The sequence below is a fragment of the Vigna radiata genome, chromosome 9 (genome assembly GCF_000741045.1).
Source record: "Vigna radiata var. radiata cultivar VC1973A chromosome 9, Vradiata_ver6, whole genome shotgun sequence".
NCBI lineage: Eukaryota > Viridiplantae > Streptophyta > Magnoliopsida > Fabales > Fabaceae > Vigna > Vigna radiata.
In genome coordinates this window covers 8,386,362-8,407,409 of record NC_028359.1, presented here as the reverse complement: position 1 = coordinate 8,407,409, position 21,048 = coordinate 8,386,362, and the positions used below count along the sequence as shown (strand labels likewise).

Below are 21,048 nucleotides of genomic sequence, written 5' to 3'. Positions count from 1 at the left end.
TTCATGGTGATGCCAAAATCAATTATTTATATACCTTACGCTTTTATTCTATATTCTATATTCCATACTTTTATAAGAATGACATAACTCAGTTTGTCATTTACTACAAAGAAAAAAAAATGCATGAATGATACATAGTGTATTACTATCATTATCTTTCCTTATTTGTGAGTATAGAATCTACCTACTCTCCTTTACTACTCAATTAGGGTTTATAAGTACACAGCCTACATTATAATATCTCAAATGTGCTATTGATGTCATTATCTCATAATGATGAATTGTGTGTCATCTTTTGTATAAAATAATTAGGTAATTTACAATTAAACTAATTGCATGTATTTATTTAAATCATGGTCGGCCAAAAAGCTGAATATATATTTTGATGACCTCAGTATATACAGATAAGACATCTTGGCTCTTGTTAGACACATTGTTGTTTTAAAGATCTGTCACATATAATATGTGCATGATTTAATATGTGCATGATTCTAGAAAGAGTGTCTGGTAAGTTGCCAATTTTTAGACTCATAATGGAAGGATAATTATAGAATATGTGTCATTCATGTACAAAATATTTCTCTTTTTATGCCTTTTTCTAGTACATCTCAAAGGTAGGTTTCAAGTTTTACATGTTTTTTTTTCTCTTGCTATTATTTTCACGAAACCTAAATATACCCTCCAAATATAAAGTTTCAATGCTTATAAATATGTATGCTATAAATAAATGAATAATGATTTAAGCTTAAACAAAATCACACTCTCACTAAAATGATTATACCTAAACAATTATAATTGTGAAATATATGAGTTTACATGTACATAGAAGTGACATCATGACATTATTACATTGCTATAAATTGTGTACAAGAACCGAAATAACTTATGTGAGTTAATATGTCAAATTTGCGTTCAAAAACAAAATCGTACAAAAAAATCAATGACAATTGCACTAAACACGACGACAAAGATAAACGAAGCGACAATGACAACGAGCAATGAACGCAGCGCAATAGTGACAACGAGGTATGAAGTAGTGATAATAGTCGAACAGTGACCGTGACCTTCGAGTTTGGGGACGAAGTGAGTCGAACCGTAAACGGCGACATTCATTTGCGGAAAAAGGAAGAAGAGAAGTGTGAAATGATAACCTACGTTTATTTTACAAATATAACCCTCTTTGAGACAAATGACAATGGTTATTTGAAGAACCACTGCAGAAAGTAGATACGGTAGCGATTATTCAAATAACCGAGATCATTTGTCTTTTTTAGAAAAAAAGAAAAACACTTTGATTAACCTTTTAGCATCAATCCTTTAGAAAATTGCTACAAATTATAGATACGACAGTTGTTCAAATATCTAAGATCATATGTCCTTTCTAAAAAAAACACAAGTGTTAATTTTGAAATTTCAATCAACCTATTGGCCTTGATTGTTTAAAGAATCATTGTAGAAAGTAGATATGACAGCGATCGTTCAAATAAACTAACGCCATACGTCTCGGGAAAAAGAAAATAAGTGACAATTTTAAAATTTTGATAAACTTTTTTGTTTCCGTCGTTTAAGAAACTGTTACAAAAAAGTAGATATGACAACAATTGTTTACATAAACAAAGTTATATATCCTGCTCAGAGAAAAAAATAAAAAAAGTAACGATTTTTTTGAATGGTATGTGCTTTGGTTATTTTACAATCGAGACTTATAAATTCGCAAAATTTGAAAAAATGTTACCGCATCGTTATATGTTTCGGTTTCTTCAAAACCTTGTTGGATATATCTAGTTAACTACTGATTGGTATTGTTATATTTTTTATTCTTGGTGATGCCAAGATCAATTATTTATACACCTTACGCTTTTATTCTATATTCTATATTCCATATTTTTATAAATGTGTTTAATCAAGAGTTTGATTTGAATATGGATATACTTATAAGAATGACATAACTCAGTTTGTCATCTACTACCAAGAAAAAAAATACAAAAAAGAAAAAATAGAAAAAAAATAGAGCAGCAGACGCTTAGTTTGTCATATTTCATGCATTTATAAGAATGACATAATTTTTTTTACCTACTACAAAGAAAAATAAAAATATAAAAAAAAATGCAGGAATGATACATAGTATTACTATCATTATCATTCCTTATTTATGAGTATAGAACCTACCTACTCTACTTTACTACTCCATTAGGGTTTCAAGTTTTACATGGTTTTTTTTCTCTTGCTATTATTTTCACGAAACCTAAATACCCTCCAAATATAAGTTTCAATGCTTATAAATATGTATGCTATAAATAAATGAATAATGATTTAAGCTTAAACAAAATCACACTCTAACTAAAATGATTATACCTAAACAATCATAATTGGGGAATATATGAGTTTACATGTACATAGAAATGACATCATGACATTATTACTTTGCTATATAAGTTTATATATACAACTAGTGCTGTCAAAATTGATTCAAACTCAAAAGGTTCCCTACGATTCCAGACTAGGTTTCATTTAAAAAAAAATTAAAATTTTGATATCAGTTAATTTTTAGCTTGATCCACTACAAACTCAGTACAAACTCAGTTCATCTGAGTGAAATTTCAAGTGATCTAAGCCTACTCACTAACCCACTCAATTTTTTTAAATTATAATGTTATATAACAAAATTTGTTATTTGTTGGATTACCAACCCATCCAATTTGTTATTTTTAAGTTATACTATAAACGGATTAAACTTTATTTAGATTTCAATAAGAAAAGAAATGTTATTTTCTTTTAGATTGGGAAAAAATCTTGTAATTAAGTGAGCTAGTAAACCATCCTGTTTAATACACTAACCCATGATGGGTTGAGCTGAATTCAAATTTTTTGAACTCGTTAATAAAGGAGACAGATCGGGTTTTATAGAGCAGCTTGTGTCAAGATATTAGGATGAATTTTTTTCATTGCTGGAGGTTGCCACCAGTAGTGCCTAATCATAGACAAGTCAATTTGGCCACTATCACATGGTTTGGCCTTGACCCAGCTTAAAAGTTTCTTATTGAAAAAATCCACAAGGTCAAAATATTCACAAAAGTCTTGTGAATCAGCATCAATCCATGGACCTTCTTTTTAGAAAAAAAAAATTGGTTTTAATATAATAAAAAATACAATTAACTCCTAATATTTTACAAATCTATCTACTTTTAATTTGTCAAAAAACTATATACAAACACTTTAATCAAGCTAACATATACTTTATAAGAAGTATCAACAAACTTACTTGTTTGCCAATATAGAAAAATTACGCAACAACATAGAATGTTGAAATCTTTGACTTGTTAAACATATTTAATTCTCCTTGAGTTGCTAAACATATTTTTAAAGTATATAAGATAGTCATTTAATTTTGTTGTGCAAAAAATTCAACTATATATATAATAAATATATATTTAGTAATTTAAAAAAATTTAGTGTGAATTCTATTAAAATTAATCCAATAACCTCTCATTTTTTTTAGACTCCATGTCTTTTATGTCATGATTGGGATTTTATCACAATGTACTACATATCGTTTTTTTGAATGCTATAAGTTTTCCTCAGAAATTGATAAACAAAAGTATAAAGTTTTATATTGAATCTCAAACAGAAAGTGTTTGAGCCAAGTTGCCTTTCACAATGGTATTAAGTTTCACATAAAACATTGCAAAATATAAACAAAAGTATTAAGTTTTATCTTCGTTGTAGGGAAAAATCTGAAACAACGTAGCAATGAACTAAATAAGCACAATCAAATATAGGATGTGGTTTATATGAACCACGATAGAATTTTTCATTGTCGGAATCACGAAATATATCACTATCTATAATTGTGTACAAGAACCAAAACAAATTATGTGAGTTAATATGTCAAATTTGTGTTTAAAAACAAAAAATGCAAAAAAAAAATTCACTGACAATTGCATTAAACACAATAGCAAAGACGAACGAAGCAACAACGAACAACGGCAACCAGCAATGAACGCAGCGCGATAGCAACAACGAGGTGCGAAGCCGTGATAACAGTCAAGTAGTGAGAGTGACCTTCGAGTTCGGAGACGAAGTGAGTCGAGTAGTAAACGATGACACTCGTTCGCAGAAGAAAGAGGAAAAGAAGTGTGAAATGGTAACCTACATTTCTTTTACAAATATAACCCTATACGATACAAATGACAGTGATTATTTCTGCATAAAGTAGATACGGTAACTGTTGTTCAAATATAATTAGATGTTAGCTATTTAGTTTTGGGATATTAATTATAGATATCATATATAATAAATTATTTTGTTTCCATTTCTGGTGAACTTTTGGATATGTTTGCTACTATATATAACTTGTGAGTGAGTCCTATCTAGAAAAGGGAATAAAAACAAAGAAGAAATAACTTGTTAATTAGAAGTGACATAGAGTTATCCTTGTTTTTACAATAGGGAGATGCTTGGTATATTATTCATGGTTCTTGCTGGCTTAGAGAGTTGCACAGAACTCATATATATATGCCATGAACCTTATTATGTAGATAGAAAGTACAACAAGCATGGATAACTAATACAAATGATATCACAGAACTTTGTTCTTTTGAAATGCCCAATTTGCTTGAATTTTGTCTGAAGGAACCCTAAGAGTTTGAAGAAATGGTCTTCCTCCATTCTCTATAGACTTTTGCTTCAGACGATGCTGTCTTTCTCCATACAAAATATCAGCAAGCCTTCATAAACAACATAAAAACATTCCCCACAAAGTATCAGCAAAGGTAGGTTTTAGGTATCAAAATTGATGTATAAAATTAATAATTGAGTAAATATTTCACCTGTCAAGAGCCTCAGCATTTGTTCCTACGCCTTCTTCTACGGAGAAAGTGTTCAAATTGATCTTCTTAACTTTTTCTTCTAAAAGTTCTTTCCCAGTCTCTTCAAGACCGTCCATATTTCCTTTTGCAACTTCAACCAAGCTGGAGTAAGCAGGATCCAATTCGTATTCCTGTCATTGATTACTTGATTAGTAAATTATTCAAAGATAAACAATTCAAACCAATAAATATATAATTTATAAGAAAGTGTTGGAAATATTAGAATAATTTAAAAATAATTTTAATGGTATTGTTAAACCTGAATTCGAAGGTAGGTAATACGAGGTTGTTGGAAGAGTGAACCATGATAGTACTCTGCCATGGAAGTAGTTGCACGATCAATAAAAGTGATTCCATGAATAAGCCATTCCCAATTGGTCCATGTGGCAGCCATTTCAACATCCAAATCCTGCTGAGTTTCTTTTGTTCCAGTTCCCAAAGACAATATAAGTATTCTGGAATACTTATTGTGTCGAAGTGCTTCACTCACGGTTGCTCTAGTCTGATAAAAAGTATAAGTATTCATGCATCATAATTTACATCTAATTATTTGTAATAAATAGTGAAATTAATTTAATTACCGGATTCCCATTTACTAAGCTGTCATCAAGGATACTAAACATACTCAAGTCTGCACCGCTAATCAAATTGAACTCAACACCATCATTCTCAAAATAGTAAGGTGGTAGAAGAGTGGGAGCTGCTGAAGCCGATATGCTTATATCCGACATCAAGGCATTGAAGTAGGGATACCTCCCAAGCTACATCACCAAATTTTTATGTTAATTAATTTTTTCAGTACAGATAAAAAAAATTTAAGCATACGCTGCTAACCTTATAGTTTGAGAATATAACTGGTTTTTGTGTCTTGATATCGAAAGTTGGGATGACAACATTGGTTAATGTTTGACTAAGTCGTGTATCCTTAAACAGTTCACGAGTTATGTTATGTAAAAACTCTCCATCGAATGCGGGACCGTGAAGTCTGCATGTTGGTCGTTTTCATCATAAAAACACAAAACGAAAGCATGTTATAATAAATTAGTTGTTGTTAATTGTTAATATTGATGATGTTGTGACAATATTAATTACCTAGATAAATTGAATACATGAGGGCCGTTTTCTTTGTAGAAGTCTACAATTTGTGCAGGAGTAAAGGCAGGACGAGTAGGATCATGAAGGCTTGGGGTGGCTAACAGAGCTGTTATGAGTCCACCAGTGCCAGTCCCTCCTATCACATCAAAGTAATTTGCTAAATCTGCATTTGGATCTTTAGCCTGCATTGAACTTAACCTCATAAATATTCATTCATTCATACAGTTCCAGTAGATGCATATATATCAAGAATTAACAGTAAGAATGAACCTTAAGAGCCTTATCTAGGTAATCAAGAACTTTTGCGGGAATAATCCCTCTGATACCACCACCATCAATACTCAGAACAGTTAATACGTTTCCACTGTCTGATGGAGTCAGTTTTTGGATACTGAATCCACCAATCAGTTGCCCAACAAAGAGCAAAACAAAGAAAACCAAATGAGCCATTAATTGCTTCACAAGGTACTATAGAAGTAGTTGAGAGAATTGTGTGATTTGTGCTGAAATCTAAACCCTATTTATAGATTTTTTTTTACATAAGCTGTACAATTTTAAATGGTTCCTAAAAGGAAAGGATAACACAATACGTATATCTTAATGAAGAATACGTATATCTTAATGAAGAATACGTATATCTTAATGAAGAATACGTATAAAAATTATTTAAATTAAATTAAAAGCTTTACTTTAAGTTCCGAAAGATTCGTTGCTTTAGATCATGGACAAAATTTTAGGTCCCCCATGCAAGAAACAACAAAAACAATGTGGACACCTACGAGTCTACATTTTTTGACTTTTTTTCTCAATAATTTCCGTAAAGAACTATGTTATAATTCTGAATAATCGAATTCTAACTTTGTTTTTCATGATTTTTATAAAAAAATAAATTGAAAATCATCACCATTTTTTTGAAAACCATTAAACTTTTAAAAAATTGTTGAAGACAGTTTTGAAAAAACTGTTAGCCTATGTTAAGGGACATCCAAATCTCTTGAACATATTTTTTAAATTTTAATTTTTAAATTAAAATTTAATAAATAATTAATAAATTTTAATATTTTAATATATTAATTATAATTATAATAATTTTTTTAAAATTACTTTTATTATAAAATTTTAAAAATATTTAGTTTATTTTAATATATGTTATTATTTTTTTAATTACTATTTCAATGACAGTAATAATACTAAAACTAATAACAATAATAATAATATAAAAACTAAACTAAAATATTTCAATATATCAAATCTTTTTAAAATAAATGAATTATTTATTAATTTTAAGTAAAACATAAAAATTAAAAAAAATGTTAAAAAAATTCATGAAATTATCTATATGTTTTTATTGACAGAATTAAATTTGTCGTTAAATTTGAACTAAGGATGAACTTTATCGATGGATAAATTATTGATGAAAAAATCCGTTGAAAAATGAAACGTAAATTATCGATGAAAAAATTCGTCGATAAATGAAACATGCATTAATGACAAAAGAATTTGTCGGTAAAAAGAGCAATAAAATTTTTGCCTAAATTTCACATTTAGTGTCCATAAAAGTGAAAAACTTAACGTTTATTTCTTTGTTCCCTCTTCTTTCTCTTACATATATGAGAATTGCAGAAAAACTCCACATTTCCAAGAGCAAATCTCTGAACAAAATCTCACTTTGTGGAAAAATCTCATCTTTCTTCCTCCTTAGATGGTTTCCTATAATTTTAATTATTGGAAATAAATTGGTTGTTTGATTGTTTGAAAATGAATTGGTTATTTGCGAGATGTTTTGCTGGTTGTGACTTTTGTGAAAACTCAAAAAAATGAATTAGAGGAATGAGGGAAGAGGAGGAAGATGAACCTGATTGCAATGTTTACTGTCGGATTTAACGATAGAAAAATCCATCGGTAATTAGTGACAGATCAAAAAATCTGTCAGCAAAATTTAGCAATAACGTTTTTATCGATAGATCTTTAACCGTTAGTAAATCGACACTAATTTTAATTTACCGATTGATTTTGTGTATTACTGACGAATTTTAGCCGTCAGTAATATCAATTATTTTGGTAGTATGTGTTAATGGATTTTGAAAATTGTGTATGTGCTTACACTTGTTTACTGAGTGCATTGATGAGTATTGAAGGAAAAAGTTTTCAAATTTTTTTAAGTATGGTAGTTAACCGATCACGCTCTTTTCTTAATCGGTTAAAACAAGTGTGTATTGAAAACTTATTTTTTGTTAAGTCATAACTACCATAACAGTCATATTTTTAAATGCTATGGCTTGTACATAATCGATTACATGCATTGCTTAATCTGTTACATTAATAACGTAATCGATTGAATTGCGTCAATGCTGCTATATCTATAAATAGACGCATAACTCTTTGTAATGAACAACTTTTTGAATCATAACTTTCATATCTGATAAAGTTTGTTGAGTTCATAATTGCAGGAGTGTCTGTTCTCCAACAATCAAGAAGAATTTCATTTGGAAAGAAATCAAATCAAGGATTCTTGAAGAGTTATTGTACTTTCAAAGTCTCTGCATTGTTAGGTGTTCTTCTGGAATATCAGAATCATTTGCAATCATCTGTGATTGTGGTTTCCCTGTTGTTGTTGGCTAGGAAGAGAACTTTGGAGTTCTAGTGACTTTGAGTGTGGTATCTCAAAGGGTTGCAAAAAGAGGATTGTTCTTTCTATGTGTTTACTATAGTAGATTTGAAGTTAGAGAGCAGAGTGCCCTGAGAGGGTGTCTCTGTATTTCTTTCTGTAGAACTTGATCTATATAGTGGATTTCCTTTAAATCTTGGGTTGATTGAAAGAAGACTCGACGTAGGTATTGAGGCCGAACCAGTATAAATTGTGGTGTTATTTTCCCTATCCTTTATCTCTTTCATTTACTTGCTTTCTTTATTTGCTTGCATTCCAATAAATGTTCAAAGCTTTTGAAAATATTTTTAAAAGAACAATTTTTATAAAGTAAAACCAACTCACCCCCCTCTTGGTTGAAAAACTTTGCCTACTAATTTCTACAAAGTTATTATAGCTTTGTACGTGGTCCCCTTGGAAGTTGAGTTTCAGCTCTACCACTACAGGATGCTAGCTTATAGTACTTTCTTTTATCATTTTGTTGATAATTTACAATTAATTTGATATTTGGCGTCGAAAGGGTTTAATATAAAGTAGGGAGTATATCTTGTTTCATGTGGGTTTTCTTTAGAGTCTAGATAACATTTAGGGTAAGCATAGATTAACATAGCAAATGTTTAGAGTAAATTTAAGTAGTTACTATAGTTTAAAAGGGAAACATGTCATTTTCATTATCTAAGGAGATTATAATCATAGTCAAAACAATAGTGCCAAATAGTGCCGCTTAATTGGCAAAACTATAGAATGTTAAAGATAGGAAATTACCCCACTTTTATCATCTCGCTTGACAATCCTACTATGATCTTGCGAAAGTAAATCATTAAGTGTGAGTGTGGTAAAAATGACATACTTATAAGATACCAAACAACGAAGAAGTAGTGCAAACTTAAGACATATTCAACATTAATACTTATAAGTCATATCTCAAAGACAAAATCATCGTAACTTGAAATTTCATTAATCCTCAATTACATATCTGATAAGAATGTTTATATTAGTTGAGATGACTAACTCTGATATCGAAGTGGTCTTTCACCATAGGGGTAAGTTTGTCAATAATGAATCGATCACTGAAATACAAGTTTGGTCAAACCAGTACTTTGGTAATTGACTCAAACAAATGAAGTTATTTTGAAATTTTGTCCATTCTAAAGGAGATGGGTTATGTCAATGTTAAAGATTTGTGGTATTTAGTGGGTGGTGGTTCTATTTTAGAAGGAAGGTTGGAAATATTATCTGATGACAAAGGTGCATGTCATCTGGTCAACATTGCCTATATTGAATGATCAAGCTCACTTGTATGTTGTATACATGGTGTTAAAGCCTCAATATATTCATATGTTAAAATATTTTGGTGGACCTGAAGTTGTTATGAATGGTGAACCCAAATTGAGAGAGAGAAAGTAGTGAACGCCAAATTTTGAGAGAAGGTTGTGAACCCGAAGTTGAGAGAAAAGGGTGAACATATATCCAATAATTATCTACTACTGGAGATAACTGCCTCACCTAATAATTAACATGAGATGTATAAAAAACATATTTAAAATCTCAAATATAATGAATGTGGTAGAAATAATATTATTTTTATTTTATTTTTTACAATGTAAGAGTTTTTTTTAGTACATATATGTTAATTTGACTCCAATATTTATTCTTTGGCAACCAAGCACACAATACCCAGTGTTGTTGGTAATTATAAATATTTTGAAATAGAAAAACGTAAATCATGCATAAAAGTTTGGCTTAATACTACCAATTTTGTCAATTATGTTCGAAAGGGTCCTCACTTTTTTTAATGTTCAATGTAGTTCCTTATATAGTAATTTATGTTCAATTTTGTCCTTTCGACTAAGGATGTTTAAATCGTTAACGACACATCATCAATTAGTGAATTACATGGCAGTTATTGGTTGACGTGGCTAGGATTGACTAAGGACGATCGCGCCAATGAGAGCTTGATATGTGGCAACCCCTTTCTTCACCCAAAAATTACGATTTCAGATTTTTATCTGCATATTGGGGAAAAGCTTGCTGCAGAATTGGGTTTCTCCTTTAAGGTGGATATGGTGAATTTCGTGATAATTGGTTTGTTTCTAGGTTTTTCTTCTACAGGTGGATAAGCTAGTGGAGAGGTGCTGGTGTGACGATTGAAGATGATTGTGTGATTCAGCTTTGCGTTTTTGTAATTTGGGTTTTGCTCGTGAGAGGTTGGTGATGATGTTGGTGGCTCTTCATCGTTATGGCGCGAGTCGCGCTTCTGGTTTGAAAGAGATTTTTTGTTATGTGGGTTTTGATATTCTACGTTTCAGGTTGATGGTGGCTGGTGGAGAATGAAGAAGCTTCACGACGATGTTGTTCACAAAGGTGCGAGCGACTCACGATTCGGTTTCGCGATGCTTGTGGCGGAGCATTTGGAATAACGACGAGGCCATCTGGTTAGGGTTTTGAAATGTCTGATCATGAAGGTGCGAAGGTGGTGGTTGGCCGTGAGGGTGGCGGCGACAATTAGGGTTAAGTGGTGACTAGAGTTTCTGTGTTGAGAAAAATTAGGGTTTCTGAAAGTAGAAGATGATGATGACTTATCAAGAGTAATGTATTAGCAAAAAAACAAAATTAAACATAAATTACGATATAAAATCTACATTGAATATTAAAAAAATAGAACCCTTTCAACTAAAGTTTACAAAAATTAAGCCTAAAATTTTAGATTCCGAATGCAAGCAACAACAAGAACTAAAGCATAGAATATTTGTAACATGTCATATAGTATGTGGACATATGCCACTAAATTTGTGGGTCCCACAGAGGTTTTATGGTCCAAATCACATCCTTTCCTCGGCATTTTCCCCACGTGTATTTGGTACTCCTCCGCGCGTTTTACATGTGTTCTTTTTTGCGCTTAGCGCACCATCGTAGATATTTTTTTTTTTTTTGTACAGTTTCTTTTATTTACGAAAATAACACTATTAAGGTTAGGGTTTATGAGAAACCGAATTTTTTGACTTTTATTTCTCAATAGTTTTTGTAAAGAAGTATATTATAATTCTAAATAATCGATTTCTAACTTTTTTTTTTATGATTTAAAAAAAAACATATATTAAAAAATCATCAACGATTTTTGAAAACAGTTTAAATTTTTATAAAATTGTTGAAGACTTGAAGAGTTTCTGTTGAAGCCTATGTTAAGGGACTTTCAAATCCCCTTAACATATTTTTTACATTTTAATTTTTAAATAAAAATTTAATAAATTTTAATATTTTAATAAATGAATAAAAATTTAAAAAATTTAACAATTTTTTTAAATTACTATTATTATAAAAATTTAAAAATATCTAGTTTCTTTTAACATATGTTATTATTTTAATAATTATTATTTCAATGACAATAACAATAACACTAAAACTAATAATAATAATAATAATAATAATAATAATATAAAAACTAAATTACCAGATTTTAATATATCAAATCATATTAAAATAAAATAATTATTCATTAATCTTAAATAAAACATCAAAATTAAAAACAAAATGTTAAATAATTTTTGAAACTCGTTATGATTTTGAAAACCGTTTAACATATTTTTTTTTTCAAATTTGTTTTTTATTTCAAAATTAATAAATAATTAATTTATTTTAATATTTTAATACGATTTAATATAATAAAATATTTTAAATTCGATTTTACATTATTATTATTATCTTTAGTCTTATTATGATTATTATAGTTAGCATAATAAAAATTAAAATAAAAACATATATTGAATTATTTAAAAATAAATAAATATTTTTCAAATTTAATAATAAAAATAATTTAAAAATTTGTTAAATTAAAAAATATTATATCAAAATATTTAAATAAATTAATTATTTCTCAAAATTTAAATTGAAAAGTCAAAGAAAAATATGTTAAACGTTTTTTAAAATCGTTATCATATGTTTTCGAAAACCGTTTAATATAGTTTTCTAAATTTTCCTTTAATTTAAAATTAATTTATTTTAATATTTTAATATGATCTAATATGATAAAATATACTAAGTTAGATTTCATATTATTATTCATATTATTATTATTATTAATATTTTTACTATTATTATTAATATTACAATTGTCATAATAATTATTAAAATAATAACATATATTAAATTATATTAAAATAAACCAAATGTTTTCTAAATTTTATAATAAAAAAATTAAAAACAAATTGTTAATTATTTTTAAAAAATATAATAAAATACTAAAATAAATTATTTATTTACTAAAGTTTAAATTATAAAACTAAATTTACAAAACTATATTTAATAGTTTCCGAAAACCATTTAATTTTTTTTTTTTAATTTTCAATTTAAAATTAATAAATAATTAATCTATTTCAGTATTTTAATATGATTTAATATGTTAAAATATATTAAATTAGATTTTGTTTTATTTTTATATTATTATTATCGTTGTTATTATTTTTTTAGTACTATTATTATTGTTATAATTATAATAATTATAATTATAATAATAATTATTAAAATAATAATATGTATTAAATTATATTTAGATAAACACAATATTTTTTAAATTTTATAATAAAAATAATTTTAAAAATTTGTTAAATTCAAAATAAATTATGTTAAAAAATTAAAATAAATTAATTATTTATTAAAATTTAAATTTTAAAATAAAATTTTCAAAATATATTAAATGGTTTTCGAAAATAGATTTGGGATTAATATATTTTTTTGAATTTTTTTTAATTTAAAATAAATAGATAATTAATTAATTATATTTGACTTTATAGTATTGTTAATATTATTGTTATTATTATCATTATGAATAGTATTATTATTACTGTTAAATTTCTCATAATAATTATTAAAATAATAACATACATTACAATGTTAAAATTAGCCATATATTTTTTAAATTTTATAGTAAAAATAATTTTAAAAATTGGTGAATTAGAAAAAGTTATATTAAATTATTAAAATAAATTAATTAGTTATTGAAATGTAATGATATCATATATTAAATTATTAAAATAAATTTATTTAAAATAATAACATATTTTTTTAATTTTGTTGAATACAATTAATTAATCTGTCTTGGTTGAATATCCACATAGGTCCTTTATTTATAATAGAAAAAAATATGGGTTAAACCTAAAATACAAATCAGCATATTAACTAAAGATAAAAGATAAAGATAATATATCTAACACTCCACGTCGTCATTAGTGGAAGAAACCATGGATGAAGAGAGAGAAACCATAAAAATCCAAGATTCTCCAATCAAGGTCCAAAAAGAAAAGGAAAAAGTTCTTTTAACAATGCTTTTTTAACAACTTTTTGACAACGCATATGTGGCAGCTCGTGATTGGTCCGTTTCAAATGTTTTTTTAAACATAAATTCAAATAGACCAATAAAGTGATGACACATGTTCTGTTGTCAAAAAGTTGTTAAAAAAAGTTGTAAAAATATCAACATCCAAAAGAAAAAGAGCAACCTCGATGCTCTTAACAGTTGTTTGAGAGTGTTGGAAGTGCATATCGAGTATAGATAAGATCAAATTATAATATATAAGTGAAGTGCAAACCTCACATTATAAACAAACCTCACCTTACAATCTGTTTTTGTGTAATTGAGTTAGGCTTAAACTCACTTTCTAATAGAGAGAAGACGAGACGATAATATATTAAACATTTTTTAAAGCAGATTAACATATTTTTAATTTTTTTAATTTAAAATTATTAAATAATTAATTAGTTTTAACATTTTATAAAGTTGTGTTATCTAAATATATATTATTTAGATTGTGCTATCCTCTTAAATAAATAAAAAAATATATTAAACGGTTTTTGAAAACACATGTTAATGATTTTTAAAAAAATTTAGCATAATTTTTAAATTTTGTTTTTCAATTTAACTTTTAATAAATAATTAATTTATGTTAATAGTTTAATATAATTTTTTTTAATTTAAAAAATATTTTAAATTATTTTTATTATAAAATTCTAAAATTATTTATTTTATTTTAATATAATTAATTTTATGTTATTATTTTAATATTTATTATGATAATTATAATAATCATAATTATACTGATGATAATAATAATAATAATAACAATAATAATATTAACATTTATAATAATAATAATAATAATGTAAAATCGAATTTAATATATTTTACTATATTAAATCATATTAAAATAAATAAATTATTTATTAATTTTGAAATAAAAAACAATTTAAAAAATATGTTAAACAATTTTCAAAATACGTTAACATAGCTTAACGAGTTTCAAAAATTATTTAACATTTTTGTTAATATTTATGTTTTATTTAAAATTAATAAATAAATAATTTATTTTAATATGATTTGATATATTGAAATATTTTAGTTTAGTTTTTATATTATTATTATTGTTATTAGTTTTAGTATTATTATTGTCATTGAAATAATAATTAAAAAGAATAATAACATATATTAAAATAAACTAAATATTTTTAAAATTTTATAATAAAATTAATTTAAAAAAAATTATTATAAATATAATTAATATATTAAAATATTAAAATTTATTAATTATTTATTAAATTTTAAATTGAAAATTAAAATTTTAAAAATATGTTAAAGAGATTTGGATGTCCCTTAACATAGGTTAATAGTTTTTTGAAAACTGTATTCAACAATTTTTTAAAAGTTTAATGGTTTTCAAAAAATCGGTGATAATTTTCAATGTGTTGTTTTATAAAAATCACATGAAACACAAAGTTAGAATTCGATTATTCAGAATTATAACATAGTTCTTTACGAAAATTATTGAGAAAAACTCAAAAAAAGTAGACTCGTAGGTGTCCACATTGTTTTTGTTGTTTCTTGCATGGGGGACCTAAAATTTTGTACATGATCTAAAGCAACGAATCTTTCGGAGCTTAAAGTAAAGCTTTTAATTTAATTTAAATAATTTTTATACGTATTATTCTTCATTAAGATATACGTATTGTGTTATCCTTTCCTTTAGGAACCATTTAAAATTGTACAGCTTATGTAAAAAAAAAAATCTATAAATAGGGTTTAGATTTCAGCACAAATCACACAATTCTTTCAACTACTTCTATAGTACCTTGTGATGCAATTAATGGCTCATTTGGTTTTCTTTGTTTTGCTGTTTGCTGGGCAACTGACTGGTGGATTCAGTACCCAAAGGTTGCCACCATCAAACAATGGAAAGATGATAACTATTCTAGGCATTGATGGTGGTGGTATCAGGGGGATTCTTCCTGCAACAGTTCTTGATTACCTAGATAAGGCTCTTAAGGTTCATTCTTATTCTTTAACACTATGCATGTATTGAAATGACATGACATGAATGAACGATGTTTTTGAGGTTAACTTGAATTTTGTCGAGTTGCAGCTAAGGAATCCAAATGCAGATTTAGCACATTATTTTGATGTGATAGGAGGAACTAGCACTGGTGGACTCATAACAGCTATGTTAGCCACCCCAAGTCCTCATGATCCCACTCGTGCTGCCTTTACTCCTGCACAAATTGTAGACTTCTACAAACAATATGGCCCTCATATATTCAATTTATCTAGGTAATTAATATTCTCACAACATCATCAATATTAACAATTCACAGCAACAAATAATAACATGCTTTCGTTTGTGTTTCTGATGATGAAACAACCAACAAGCAGACCTGGAAAAGGTTCCCAATTCGATGGAGAGTTTTTACATAACATAACTCGTCAAGTGTTGAAGGATACACGACTTAATCAAACATTGACCAATGTTGTCATCCCAACTTTCGACATCAAGACACAAAAGCCGGTTATATTCTCAAACTATAAGGTTAGCAGCACATGCATATATTAATTTCTTGATACAATAAAATCGAAACACGAATTAATATAATGTTTGGGTGATGCAGCTTGAGGATGCTCCGTACTTAAATGCGTTGTTGTCGGATATAGCCATATCGACTTCAGCTGCACCGACTCAACTACCACCTTACTATTTTGTGAACGATGGCGTTGAGTTCAATATGGTTGATGGTGGTTTTGTAGCTGGGAATCCGGTAAATTAATTTAGTTATTGGTTACATAAAATCACATGTGAGTTGTGATATATACATCAAGTTTAACAAAATGAAGTTTGATTTGATCAGACACAACCAACAATAAGTGAAGTGCTACAACACAATGAATATCAGAAAATCTTGGTGTTGTCTGTGGGAACTGGAACAGAAAAAATTACGGAGACCTATGATGCTCAGACGGCTGCCACTTGGTCAGCCCTCAACTGGTTAGGTCCTGCAATTGGTTTTCTTGGTAGTGCTCCTACTGCATGGACTGAATACTACCTTGAATCACTCTTCGTAGGCTCCCAACCTGGCGATATATACCTTCGAATTGAGGTATATATTTCTTTTTATTTCTCGACAGTTATTTATAGCATTCATTTACATATTGATGAATCATGTCATCGATGACAGGAATACGACTTGAATCATGATTTCTCCAACCAAGTTAATGCCTCACAAGAATGTATGAACGGCCTTGAAGAGACCGGAAAACAATTGTTACAAGAAAATGTTGTAAAGTTGAATTTGGATACTTTTGATCTTGAAAAACTGCAGCTGAAAAATGCTGAGGCTCTTGACAGGTGAAAAGAAAAATGAATTAATTACCTTTCAATTTACTCAACTATTAAATTTTGCTAGTTTTGAGGGGATTGCTTTTATATATTTTTATGAAGGATTGCTGATATTTTGGTTGGAGAGAGACAACGTCGTCTGAAACGGAAAACTATCGAAAAGAGAGGAAGACCACTTCTTGAATCTCTAAGGGTTTTTTCTGACAAAACTCAAGCAAGTGCGGAACTCCTAAAGAACCTTTTTATTTAATGTCAATTGTATGATCTTGTAATAACTCGTTGTACTATCTAGAATAAGCAAGGCATGTGAGTTATATGTAACTCTTGTAGCTGCCAAGCATCTCTGTTTAAGAAAAAGTTCACACTCCATGAGAGTTCTATGCAGCTCTTATTGAAAGAACTGTGAATGTAATAAGTGTCATTGTATAATTAATGTTATGCTCTACGTATGTCAGTTTTTATGTTTCTTTTTCCTTTGTGATTTAAGATGAAAACATTAGGTTAACACAGCTACCATCGTGTGAAATTCGTTTTTGACATCAAGATACTGTACAAGTTCCAAAGGAACCATTGTAAAATCAAAAATGAGACAAATTAAAATTTTTAAAAGACATGTTACCTAGGTTTCATAAATTGTATGCATTAGATTGGTCTGATGGAAATTACCGAGCAAGTATTGATGAGAATACAAAAGAGAAACACCAAACAAAGGGATCACTTTTTATAATACATGGTCGTAGCAATTAAGTTACATAAAACTCAAGAACATTCAACCTTATTACATGATCCATGGTTCCTGCAAATGGAAGTTACATACAACCCCAAAGCATTTTAACCTTATCCCAACACATCACACATATATTACAACAAACGTACACACCATAATATAATATCAAACACATATCATTTATTCATAATACTCAAGTTGCTCTTATTCAACCAGAAAGAACTTGAGCAGTTTCAACCAAAGGTCTTCCTCCTTTTTCCATATACTTCCTTTTCAGACGCAACTGCCTCTCTGCAAATACTTTCTCTGCCAACCTTCAAAACCAACATCCTCTCAAGATTAGCATTCAATATATAATCAACTAAAATAAATAAATCTATCTATCTATATATTTATATATATTTATTCATATACATATTAGTTACTGTGGAAAAAAACAATCTACAGAAAGTGAGTGTACTCACCTGTCAAGAGCTTGAGAATTTGTCTGGTCTAGTTCAAATGGTTTAAATGAATTCACATTCATCCTCTTGACTTTTTGGGTCAACAGACCCTTTCCCACCTTTTCAAGGTTATCCATGTTCTTTTTGTCAGTATTATCCATTTCGTTCAAGGATGGATCCATGTTATACTCCTGCAATTACATATATATATATATATATATATATATATATATATATATATATATATATATATATATATATATATATATATATATCATCAATAATTTTAACTTGTACATGTTAAATTCATTTCTTGCTTTGTTTTCTTCTGTCATAAGTATATTGAAAAAATTATGCAGAAAAAGCTAACAATATTGCATACCTCAATTCGAAGATAGTTTTTGGCAGGTAAGAGGCCAGGGAAGATTGTGGCAAGGTAGTAATGAGTCATGTCTGTGCTGTATGCAACTTCACTGATAACTTCAATGTTGTGAGCTAGCCATCCAAGTTGGCACACACCATCAAACATGCCACCTAACTTGTTCTGAGCTGCGGTTATTCCAGTTCCTAATGACAGCAACAAAATTTCCTTTTGCCCATTCTTTTGTATCACTTCACTCACAGCAACCAGAGCCTAAAGTATTCATTCAAACTCTTCAGATATTTCTACATATTTGATGCAAAAGAATCTCTACGTCTTAACTAGGTTAAAATCTTACTACTACCATTTGTCAATATATGTAAAAATATATATATTTAAAGAAGGTATTAAATTACATTTTATTCAATGGTTTTAATAAATAACTCATGTTCAATCTTTAAAGTAAAAAAAGTTTGTGGCTGTATATTTTTTTTCCTCCATGTATGTGAATAATTAAACAAATTGTATTTCTTTTGGTACATACATAAAAATCAATTTTAATATTCAACCATATACTATTTTAATTGTAATTTTTTTATACACATGGCATTAATTTTAATCTCTTTTAATTCCTACAGATTATAAAAATAGAAGTAGATTCATTTAATAAGTGAATTTCAAGTTAAATAAAAAATTTACAAAATTTAATTTATAAGATGAAATGTGTATCAACATGTATATTATGAATTATGAATTATGAATTATGAAATAGTTACATCTCTAGTCAATTTTTACTCTCCAAAATAGTATAAATGTACTAAAACAAATTATTTCTAAGTAAAAACATAAATAAAGTTTATTTAATATAATTTAACATAAAATATTGATTTAAATATAAAAATGTATAAATATAAATATATATATATATATATATATATATATATATATATATATATATATATATATATATATATATATATATATATATATATATATATATATATATATATATATATATATATATATATATAGGGGTTTGCTAACTTGCGTACGCCTGTTTTTCAGTTGGTACATTTTAGCAATGTGTACCAGGTTTCAGTAGACAAAAATACCCTTATATCATGAATTCTAAGTTTTAAGGTTAAGGATATTTTAATAATTTTCATTCTCAAAATTAAACCCACCTCTCTCGTTCCTCTCAACCTTTCTCTTTCATCTCTTTCACTCCAACATTTTATCTGTCATCCCTACTATAGCCGCCCTAATTAAAAAAAAATCAAAAACACTTGCCTTATTTTAATAATTTTCATTCTCAAAATTAAATTAAAAAAAAAAAGAAACCCCAAATTCTTATTCACCTCCTCATTCCTCTCAACCCTTCTGTCATATCTGTACTAGCTCTAACTAAAAAAACACTTATTATTAAATAAAATGGTTAGAGAAAAAAATACTTATATAAAAAAATTAAAGCACTTAATTTTTTCTTTATATAATTATAAATAAAATTTCAAGATTTAGAATTTTTATTGTTTGATTTTATAATTGAGAATTTTATTGTATTTTGATTTGTTTTTTCTTTAATAAAGGAAAACAAGTTAATGAATTTCTTCCAAAAAAATTAAATGGCCACGGAGCAATGTTACATAGTACTCTCAGAATGTAAAGGAATGTAAAGGAAGGATGCTCATAAGTCTTGGTGCAAGTTGTTGTGCCCGTCGGCTGTAATATATATAGTGAAGATAATGAAATTAAAAAGAGTTTGAATGAACTTTTTTCGAAAGGTAAATATGTCAATGACTCAACTCTTTACAAAAGTAAATCGTTTAATAATGAGTGTTTTTTTAGTTGGAGCTAGTGCAGAGATGACAGAGAAAATGTTTGAGTGAGAGAGATGAAGGAGAAAGGGTTGAGAGGAATGAGGGAGGTGAGTAAGGGTTTGGAGTTTTCATTTTTTAGTTTTGAGAATGAAAATTATTAAAATAAGGCAAGTGTTTCTGATTTTTTTTTCAATTGGAGCTAGAGTAGGGATGACAAAGAAAAGGTCAGAGTGAAAGAGATGAAAGAGAAAGGGTTGAGAGAAATGAGAGAGGTGGGTAAAGGTTTGGGAGTTTCTCTTTTTATTTTTTTAATTTTGAGAATGAAAATTATTAAAATACCCTTAACCTTAAAACTTAGAATTCATGATATATAAAGATATTTTTGTCTACTAAAATCCGGTACACATTGCTAAAATGTACCAACTGAAAAACAGGC

General features: G+C 27.7%; 3 protein-coding genes across 3 annotated transcripts in view; 1 reads left to right on the top strand and 2 right to left on the bottom strand.

The window, feature by feature from the left end:
- Positions 1–4,404: 4,404 nt before the first annotated feature.
- Positions 4,405–6,433, bottom strand: LOC106773899 (patatin-17-like). The gene is made up of 7 exons (XM_014660667.2): positions 6,234–6,433; positions 5,961–6,145; positions 5,703–5,853; positions 5,450–5,629; positions 5,128–5,370; positions 4,830–4,999; positions 4,405–4,727 (listed from the first exon to the last, which is right to left on the bottom strand). Exons 1-7 carry the CDS (start codon positions 6,411–6,413, stop codon positions 4,580–4,582), a joined length of 1,257 nt encoding a protein of 418 aa, XP_014516153.1. The 5' UTR covers positions 6,414–6,433; the 3' UTR covers positions 4,405–4,579.
- A 9,310-nt stretch (positions 6,434–15,743) lies between these two features.
- Positions 15,744–17,699, top strand: LOC106773254 (patatin-17-like). The gene is made up of 7 exons (XM_014659963.2): positions 15,744–15,923; positions 16,020–16,204; positions 16,307–16,460; positions 16,540–16,686; positions 16,777–17,025; positions 17,104–17,273; positions 17,367–17,699. Exons 1-7 carry the CDS (start codon positions 15,744–15,746, stop codon positions 17,512–17,514), a joined length of 1,233 nt encoding a protein of 410 aa, XP_014515449.1. The 3' UTR covers positions 17,515–17,699.
- Positions 17,700–18,012: 313 nt separating this feature from the next.
- The window catches only part of LOC106773253 (patatin-like protein 1), a 4,282-nt gene continuing 1,246 nt past the window's right edge, over positions 18,013–21,048 (bottom strand). The window contains exons 3-5 of the mRNA XM_022785894.1: positions 18,817–19,068; positions 18,456–18,625; positions 18,013–18,305 (exon numbers count right to left, since the gene is read on the bottom strand). Of these exons, the coding sequence (XP_022641615.1) occupies positions 18,200–18,305; positions 18,456–18,625; positions 18,817–19,068 (528 nt within the window). The 3' untranslated portion in view covers positions 18,013–18,199. The remainder of the gene's footprint in view (positions 18,306–18,455; positions 18,626–18,816; positions 19,069–21,048) is intronic.